This window comes from Salvelinus namaycush, chromosome 25, assembly GCF_016432855.1.
Source record: "Salvelinus namaycush isolate Seneca chromosome 25, SaNama_1.0, whole genome shotgun sequence".
NCBI classification, from domain to species: Eukaryota; Metazoa; Chordata; class Actinopteri; order Salmoniformes; family Salmonidae; genus Salvelinus; species Salvelinus namaycush.
The window spans coordinates 22,037,238-22,047,147 of NC_052331.1; the positions used below are offsets into that span (position 1 = coordinate 22,037,238).

Here is a 9,910-nt window from a genome sequence, read left to right on the forward strand (position 1 = left end):
CTGCAGTAAAACTTACTGAAAAGAATGAGTGTTATATGCCCCATACAACCTTTCTTCTATTTAATTAAGCCCAACATGCTATGGCTTTTACTAAATAATATTTTTATATTTTGTAAGACTTTAAAAATGCATTTCGCTAATTCAGACACTGGCATTTGGTGACAATACAGGACATGTAAAATAGTAGTTAGCCTACCTCAACACTTCACCCTATTGGTCGACAGGTGAGACACCCCCGCAAAGTCCTCCCTGTACTGGGCTATAACAAGCTGGCCCTAGTCATCAGGACTTACATCGTTTGACTTGGATCGCAACCCATCGTATCGTTAGGTGTTTTGGGGGTAAATCTGACAGTTTCGTTTGGCTTACTGAATTTGGACAGGAGTAAAAGGTTGAATATAATAACATTTTGCAATGGCTCTCGCTGATGCGATGCTGCAGTCGATTACTACGTTTTCCAGCAGTCCGACTATGGAGGAGAAGCAGTCTGCAATTTTCCATGTAAGTGTAATTTTGTCTATGTCATTTCTTCAGCTGAAATTTGCTGAACATTTTTATGTAATTTGGACGATATGTATAGCCTAGTACACAAATAAAAATATACAACTGTTTCGGAAAGAGGTTCTTGACTGAAACTATGTTTGAATGCCAATTTCGTTTTATTTGCATTATAGGACTGGAAAGTTGATGGTGTCCATACCAGCGCAACAGGTGACGATTTGAAATCCCAGATCGAAGTGGAGTTCAGTATTGTTGAATCACCTGCGGTGACCAGAGATGAAGACGATCTGGGGAAATTCTTGGATTTGGAGTTCATTTTATCCAACACCATTGGATCTGAAAGTGGAACCAATAACAACTTATCTTCTCAGCAGGCGTACTCCTACTCACTGCCTGAGTCCCCGGAAAGCTGCAGCACAGGGCATGACAGTGACGGCTCTCAATTTACACCCAACGCATACGGCAGCAGCAATTTCAACACAAGTCCCGGACACAGTCTGGTAGCCGAGCTGCTGACCCCCGAGATGAACTATCATAGCGACTCACTGCTAGACTACAGCCTGAAACAGCCTGCCACGGACAGGCCGGAGTATACTGAACTGCGTGCCTTGAACACAGCCACTGCCACTGCAGTGCACTTTCAACTGACTAACTCTCATCCCATGGGATATAAAATAAAGACAGAAAACACTGAGCAGTCGTGCATGATGGCAGGTGACTTCGTGGGGCACACGTATGAACAGAAACACATGCGTTCCATGCACACAGGGTTCGCGCACCATCAACATACTGCTCACGGGTTTGCATCTCACGACATGCAACAGAGTGTGTCCCGAGACGGGATGGGACGCAAAGACTGTCACTTGGCAGAGATTAGCTCTCATCACCAGCATTCTCACATGGCACACCCGCAACAGTATGCCCCATATCCACCACAGTACGCCCATCACCAAGGTGAGCAACAGTACGGGATGTTTAGAGAGCCCATGCGGGTGCACCATCCGTCCATGCCGGGGGTGATATTGACACCACCATCATCGCCACTTTTGGAGTTCTACGCACCAGAAGATAGCAAACCCAAACGGGGCCGCAGGTCTTGGGCGAGAAAACGCACCGCGACGCACAGCTGTGAATTCCCTGGATGTGGGAAGACTTACACCAAGAGTTCCCACCTAAAGGCTCACATGCGAACACACACAGGTAATTATATTTTTCATTTTATATTTTTTTGTTGATATCTGCTATGATGTAAAAAAAAAAAAAAAATGTTAGCCCCGTTTTTCTAATGATTTCACCCACAAAATGTAGCCTAACTGTATTTTCTTTGTTATCCATAGGCGAGAAACCATACCATTGCAATTGGGAAGGCTGCGGGTGGAAATTCGCGAGGTCTGACGAGCTGACGCGTCATTATAGAAAGCACACGGGTCACAGGCCTTTCCAGTGCCACTTGTGCGAGAGGGCATTCTCGCGCTCCGATCACCTTGCGCTGCACATGAAGAGGCACATGTAAACAGAGAAAGTTGGATCTGACATCCAACGTTCTAATTTTGTATCATGGCGCATGACATGACATGTAAATGCTTGTACATATTATCATTGTATTCTAAATTATGGTAGTACAGTATTTAATTATGGAAAAGGAGAGCCTTTCGTGCTTGCTCTTCTATTTATGAGTGTTGGTGACTGCTGATGGTTGCTATTTTGGCTTTTGAATTAAAACACTGAACAAGGGCAGGACCCAATATGTCTTTACATACTGTACATGTTAATGCCCATCTATCACTTATGCCTACTGCATCATTTTGATACTTTCACATCAGGTCAGGGTTTTTCCTTTTTTGTTGTTTATTATAAGAAACACCATTATTTTTTCTATGGTTTTCTATTGTTTTTACAATAAATTATGTACATTTAAAAACGGATAGTTTTTTTCTATTTAATAGTTTGAATGCTTATTATGCTTCTCAAAGTGCTCTTAACTAAATCAGGCACTAAACATTGCTTTTCAATGTTTTATACATTTTGTTTAAATAATTATGCTAAAGTTGTATGGAAATATTGTCCGAAAACTGTACTAGATATACTTGAAGTTCTGGGCAAAATATTTTAAAAAGTATACTTGTAAATGCAATGCATTTTTATTCTTGGACAGCATCAAATTGTTTTTTACTCTGTAAGAGCAATACCTCTTAATTCGGATACTTTAAACTGCATCAAAGCAAATATAGTTTTGTAAAATCACCAAGACAAAGTGTTAAAAGAGCTCTGTGTTTTATGAAAATAAAATGATATGGAAATATATAATTGTTTTTCCTTTTTCATTTAACATGAATAGTGTTCACATTACAGTATCCAACAAAGGTCTGGCCCAGAAATGGATCTAGTATGAGTTCTAACATCCTTTTTGTAATAGTAACATGTAACACTTTTATTGACGCTTCCTAAGACGTGGTGGCCTAAGGAAATACTACAGAATGTGGCCTATACCGTAGATCTAAATATGTATCATTTACACCACAGACAGATTTGCATAGGCATAAAAGTTGTCCCAATGTAGTTGTCCCAGTTAGATTTGGGTATGTCATTTTAGGCGAAAATTGAAAAAAACGGTCCGATCCTTAACACATGGGTATTGTTTTCTATTTTTCTCACATATTTGAATTCAAAATGAGGAAACCAAAATATATGTGGCTCTTTAGACTGATATCTTACAATCTTAGAAAAATAAGTGCCATCTAGAACCTAAAACGGTTCTTCTGCTGTCCCCATAGGAAAACCCTTTGAAGAACCCTTGTTCGTTCCAAGTAGAACCCTTTTGGGTTCCACGTAGAACCCTCTGTGGAAAGGGTTCTACATGCGACCCAAAAGAGTTGTACCTGAAAGCAAAAAGAGTTTTACTTGGAACCAAAAAGGGTTCACCTATGGGGACAGCCAAAGAACCCTTTTGGAACCCTTTTTTCTAAGAGTGTATTGTCAGCTGAGGGCAGGTTCACATTTTCTCTGAGTAATACTAATAATACTCTATTATACAGCATTTCACGCCAAAATGTTTGTACTTGTTGCCTCAAGACATAAGTCATAAGACACTTAATTTATTTTTTGAATGTCAGCCCCATAAAGTACACTGCAATTGACGTTAATTTCAGTCTATAATCCCTGTGCTCAAATTCTGAGCACAGGGATTATAAGAACGGCAGGTTGGAACCTACTTCCCTGCTTCAGAACCACCTATGTAATTTAAAATTATTGCAAAGCCAAATGAAGAGATGCCATAGCAACAGTTACGACTATATTTATAGTAATACACTGTAAATGCGTGGATTTTTGGGTGCCACTATCATGATTGGCTGAACAGAAGGCAAATGTCGCCCTCTCGTGTTCATTTTACCAACCTCCATTTATTAGGCTACATTTAAAGTGAAAAATGCTTTAAATTCTATCACCTACCTCACGAGGGCAGTCTTGCACCATTACACTGATATAACCAAGCAGTAATACCTCCAGAATTCAATTGAGCCAAGTCAAAGCAAGGATATCCCTTTTTCCTTGGTCTTAGTATTCATGAAATGGAGTATACTTGTTTACTTTAATTTGCAAAATTACATTAGCTCACACTTATCTAAATAGAAATACAAACACATGTCCTGACAAAAACTGATGATCTACACTGTAATAATATTGCAATTATAATATGGTCTCTTTATTCACGATTCATTCAGGATTATCCGTAATCATGGTTGCATCCACATTAATGTAGAAAGGTTTAGAAACATATCCTATTCTTTTTTTACAATAAAAGTGACTCCAAAATGACACAATGCATTATTTACCATTAATTTCTATTGGGCTCAAAATAATCTGAAACACAACCAAAACAAACTGCAAAGTCACAAGTTTGTAAGCATTGTGTGCTAGGAATATGGGACCAAATTTTAAACTTTTCACTACTTTAATACACATACAAGTGAATTTGTCCCAATACATTTGGTCCCCTTAATGGAGGGACTATGTACAAAAAGTGCTGCAATTTCTAAACTGTTCACCCAGTCTGCACTTTAACCCTTATAGTCATTGTATCATTTCAAATCCAAAGTTCTGGAGTCAGAGCCAAAACAACAGAACATGTGTCACTGCCCCAATACTTTTGGAGCTCACTATATATGGCCTATATTGAGCTGAATTATACCATCTGATATATGGGTGGTTCAACCTGGGTTTCACATGATTCCATATGTGTTATTTCATAGTTTTGAAGTCTTCACTATTATCCTACAATGTAGAAAAGAGTACACATTTAGAAAATCCCTTGAATGAATAGGTGTTCTAAAACTTTTTACCAGTAGTGTATCTTGTCTGTATATACGAGAACACACGGGATTGCCCAGGTGGAGCTCCTGATCGACATGTTTACTTGGTGCATTGACTTGGTTGGAGCCTCTCCAGCGTGCTGATAATAAACAATGATTAATTTAAGAATGACTTTGAGTGTCCCTGTGTAGAATTTCCACAACAATTTGATGATTGATTCTGCCTGCTGAGCTTTCCAGTGCGGGTCTGCGAGGAAAACCGGGGGTGCGTTTTATGAAGTGTGAGGGAAATTCCCGTCTGACCAAAAGTTGACAGACCCGACCAGACCCTTACTATGAGCTGACCAGGAGGAGACACATCATCCACGACAATTGAGGGGCATATCTTCTGATTTCAGTAACTCAATTTAAATGAATGTGTATAAAACCAATAAAACTAAAGATATAAATGGAGATGGGTACCACTAGTCCTAAGTCAAGTAATTGCACAAAGTGAATGTGGAAATGAGAGTATGAAAGAGGTGCGTGTCTGAATGGATACCCCAACCAGTTCTGTTAGCTGAGTTTTTCAATCTATAATGTTATCTACAGTTATTTGTATATGTATAGGAAGTAGCAGCAAGCTAGTCTTAGGAGAAGGCTAGAGTGAATGCAGGAGGCCCCACTGACAATTGTCTGTAGGCATTTATAAGAGAAGTGTCTACGTGGTCTGAGAATCACTGGCTAGTCTTAGAGAAGGCTAGAGTGAGGGCAGAGAGGCCCCACTGACAATTGTCTGTAGGCATTTATAAGAGAAGTGTCAACGTGGTCTGAGAATCACTGGCTAGTCTTAGAGAGGGCTAGAGTGAGGGCAGAGAGGCCCCACTGACAATTGTCTGTAGGCATTTATAAGAGAAGTGTCTACGTGGTCGAGAACCACTGGAACCGTTGAAAATACATACATGAAGATTTATAATGTTATATAGGGATTCTGTATGGAGATTTTAAATAAGAAAGTATTATTTCTGAATATGAGCTATTCTATATAGAAATATACATATGGTGCATAGGAAGTAACGACAGGAAAATGGTTGAAGATGCACATGGAGTAATAAGGGAGATTACTGAGTGTTTGAGAAAAGTGAATGTGGATGTGAAACTTGTGTGAGTGTGGAAAGGACATGTTAAGTTGATTGAAATTTGGATATTAACTTTTTAAGGCTAGGGGGCAGTATCCTGAATTCCGGATGACTGACGTGCCCAAAGTAAACTGCCTGTTACTCAGGCCCAGAAGCTAGAATATGCATATAATTGGTAGCATTGGATAGAAAACATTCTAAAGTTTCTAAAACTGTTAACATAATGTCATGTCTGTGAGTATAACAGAACTGATATGGCAGGCAAAAACCCGAGGAGAATCCACCCGGAATTTCTTTTTTTGAGGTCACAGGCCATTTCAATGCAATCCTATGGGATATTCAAAATATTTCCTCCCAGATTGCAGTTCCTATGGCTTCCACTAGATGTCAACAGTCTTTAGAAAGGGTTTCGGCTTGTTTTTTCAAAAACAAACGAGTAGTTGTAGTTTTTCCAAGGTGTCTCTCATTAGCAAAGTAGTCTTGTTGCGCGCATGAATGAGGTGCGCGCTCTTCATTATTTATCTTCCCCATTGAACATACTATTCTTCGTCCTAAATTCTATTGTTTATTTAGATATTAGAGTACCTGAGGATTAATTAGAAACATCGTTTGACTTGTTTGGACGAACTTTACTGGTAACTTTTAGGATTCGTTTGTATGCATGTTGAACGAGTGGTTACTGAATCAAGTGCGCCAACTAAATGGACATTTTTAGGATATAAAGAAGGACTTTATCGAACAAAACGACCATTTGTTGTGTAGCTGGGACCCTTGGAATTGCAAACAGAGGAAGATCTTCAATGGTAAGTGATTTGTTTTATCGCTATTTGGGATTTTGTGACGCCTGTGCTGGTTTGGAAAAGTATTTTGTTGTGGGGTGCTTTCCTCAGATAATCGCATGGTATTCTTTCGCCGTAAAGCCTTTTTGAAATCTGACAATGCGGTTGGATTAACAAGAAGTTAAGCTTTAAAACAATGTAAGACACTTGTATTTTCATGAATGTTTAATATTACGATTTTTGTATTTTGAATTTCACGCTCTGCAATTTCACCAGCCCAATTAAACAACAGGTTTCATATTTTGACTAGCTAATGTCCCAGGGACAGTTTGTACAGAACTTTATATCAATGCAACAGGCCAAAATGACAATGATTACAAATGCATTAAACTTGATTAAGTTTATTATTTTTTTTCCAGGACTAATGGAATGTCCACTACCATGTTTATCAATGATTCTGTATCTCTCCCTTCGAAAGTCTTCCTGAGGCAGGTGCCTTAGGAGAGCAGTTATTGAAACTCTGTACTATACAGTATATTCATACCCGAATACAGCTGTTAATGGAGCTCCCAAATTAAGTAAAGCCTGGCCAATTTGTTTGTTTTTACACTACAACTTTTATCACACACACGCCAGCACCCACACACAACTCACCTTGATAAGAAATGTAGTGAAAAACCCAATGTAAACCTGATGCACAAAATATTTGAAATGTTTGAAATATCTTTAAATAATGTCAGAGGTACAGGGAAACAAACACTCATTTAATGGGGTTGAATGACCTCTGACCTCTGTCCAGACTTCCTAGTGAGACCTGATCACCCTCACTAGAAAGACTAGAGACATTGGGTGAGATTTAAATGGGCTATGTAAAGACTAGATAATTAGGAAGAAGTTTATAATTTCTCAACAGTCCTATGTGTGATTCGGAACAAGAGAAGGAGAGAGGGAAAGCGCTGCCCCTGAATGAAGGACACCTGTCTCTAGTCTATTTTACTATTCCTTGAATAACCTTATGGGATACAATTAAGTTAAGATTGAGTCATCGAGGGTTGTAATATTTTTAAAATTTTATTTAACAGGCAGTGTTGTTGTTCTTTGGACGCATGAATCACGATGTGAGTCGTGTCCAAAGGAGGAATTACCAGTCCCTTGCAGCCCTTTGGTAAATTGATTTTCTTCACATGCCTGCCTGTAAAATAAAAAAATATATGTTGGTAGTGGTTGAAAGTTACTCAAAATGGATTGAAGTTTTCCCCACCTCTAGTTTTATATGAAGAAGTGTATTGCTGTTGTGTTATTTGTTTTTGTCTTGCTTCTATACAAATCTCACCAGATTGGGTCTGCTGGATGGTTGGGATTTCGCCCTAAGGATTAGCTCTCTGACTCCCTGATCCTGTAACGTTGTAGTGAGATCGCCAAGATAATAGGGTATAAGTATAAGCTAATTTGGGGGGAAAATGGTTTCAACCGTGGGACGTTATTCTCTTTGACATTTGTCTTAGAAATTTGTATTAAGAATATTGGTAGCAGTAATAATTTGTCATACAGTGAATAATTTGTCATTTGTCATACAGTAAATAATAAGTCTGGATTTCCTGAATCAGAAATGCCCTAAACTAAACTGTTGTTCTGGTCTGTCCTCTCTCTCGGTTATGGCGAATGTGACCACAGATGGTATCTAGATGCATGGAAGGGATACTTTAGCTGAGAACAGTGTGAACCTCACCCCCTCTAACTGGTTGAAGTAATGCCGAAAATGGCGTTCAGTATGGTCCTTCACCACTTCTACCGTGAGACCTGAGTCCGAGCCAGCAACCTGTACACAGCATCCAGTTGAAACTATCAACTGCATTTTCTCTCATTAATTTTCTCTCAGGAGTGCGGCATGCCCCAAAAATGCATTTTTTGGGGCAGCAATGCCTTCTCGAACTTGTGAACTTTCATGTGCCTTAATAACAAACTTGTATGCCATCTGTAAATACAAATAAATTTTTTAAATTATGAGCCTAGTTGGTTTAGCAACAGAAAAAGTCAGCAACCTTCCCGTTAGCCATGATTGGCTGAGATAATGAGTGGGCTGGATATGCTTAGAGATGAGTTTGGATTGGTCTGCCATTTAGCACGCTTCTGTCTATTTGAGCTGGTCAGTATGTCTAGGTAATCCTGTCTCATACGGCGTATTTTTTTTATTTATTGTGATGTAAAAATGCATAGGCCTAATGCCAAGTTAAAGTGTACTGTTAGCTAGCTAATGATACGTGTATGCTCTCCACTTTCTGGAGGACCGAGTTTTGAAAATCAGTGGAATTCGAGTATGGTAGCTGAGGAGATGGAGAAAACACCTGTCTCCGGATTACATCTTCAAACTAAGGGCAACCATCTGACAGGAGACGTGTCCATCCATGATGTATACGGGTAAGATAGTCTAGCTAGCTACATTTTCAGATATTACACATTTCTAATTTTGACAGAAAGTGGTTTCATTTCAAGTTAAAGGGTACTGTTAGCTAGCTAACGTTAGCTGGCTTGTTCGCTAGCTAACGTTACGTGTATGGTCTGATTATTCGTATCTCAGAGCCATTTGCTTGACTAGTTAGCCATTTGCTTGACTAGCTAGCTAACATTGAACCTGGTTGGTTAGCTACCTGCAGATTCATGCAGGATAGTAACGTCATGAGTTGGGATTATGGTTCATTGTTTAGCTAGCTAGCTAGCTACATGTCTTAACAAAACCTCTCTGGGATAGGGGGCGGTATTTTCACGTCCGGATGAAAAGCGTGCCCAAAGTAAACTGCCTGCTACTCAGGCCCAGAAGCTAGGATAAGCATATTATTAGTAGATATGGATAGAAAACACTCTGAAGTTTCAAAAACTGTTTGAATAATGTCTGTGAGTATAACAGAACTGATTTGGCAGGCAAAACCCCGAGCACAATCTATCCAGGTTTTTTTTTTTTAGGTCAATCTGTTTTCCATTGGTTTTCTATGGCAAGTCAGTTTTAATATAAATATGCTTGCAGTTCCTATAGCTTCCACTACATGTCAACAGTCTTTAGAAATTGGTTGATGTTTTTCTTTAGAGAAAAAAAAAATCCTTTCTGGGTGTACAGCCAAGTGGACTGTGACCTGAAGCTCGCTCCACTTTCATTTTATCCGCTATTGAACGCAGTTTATCCCGTCTTAAATTTTATCGATTATTT

At 39.1% G+C, this 9,910-nt stretch overlaps 1 protein-coding gene across 1 annotated transcript; it reads left to right on the forward strand.

Annotated features, from left to right (window-relative positions):
* The first annotated feature begins 283 nt into the window (after nucleotides 1-283).
* On the forward strand, nucleotides 284-2,805 carry LOC120019978 (Krueppel-like factor 4). The gene is made up of 3 exons (XM_038963391.1): nucleotides 284-501; nucleotides 675-1,701; nucleotides 1,839-2,805. Exons 1-3 carry the CDS (start codon nucleotides 415-417, stop codon nucleotides 2,012-2,014), a joined length of 1,290 nt encoding a protein of 429 aa, XP_038819319.1. The 5' UTR covers nucleotides 284-414; the 3' UTR covers nucleotides 2,015-2,805.
* The last annotated feature ends 7,105 nt before the right edge of the window (nucleotides 2,806-9,910 follow it).

What these genes read in the sequence shown, in the direction of transcription:
- LOC120019978 (XM_038963391.1), top strand. Translation starts at nt 415, where the DNA reads ATGGCTCTCGCTGATGCGATGCTGCAGTCGATTACTACGTTTTCCAGC. An exon ending in AGCAGTCTGCAATTTTCCAT is followed by an intron (nt 502 to 674) that starts GTAAGTGTAATT and finishes TTTGCATTATAG; the next exon opens with GACTGGAAAGTTGATGGTGT. An exon ending in TCACATGCGAACACACACAG is followed by an intron (nt 1,702 to 1,838) that starts GTAATTATATTT and finishes TGTTATCCATAG; the next exon opens with GCGAGAAACCATACCATTGC.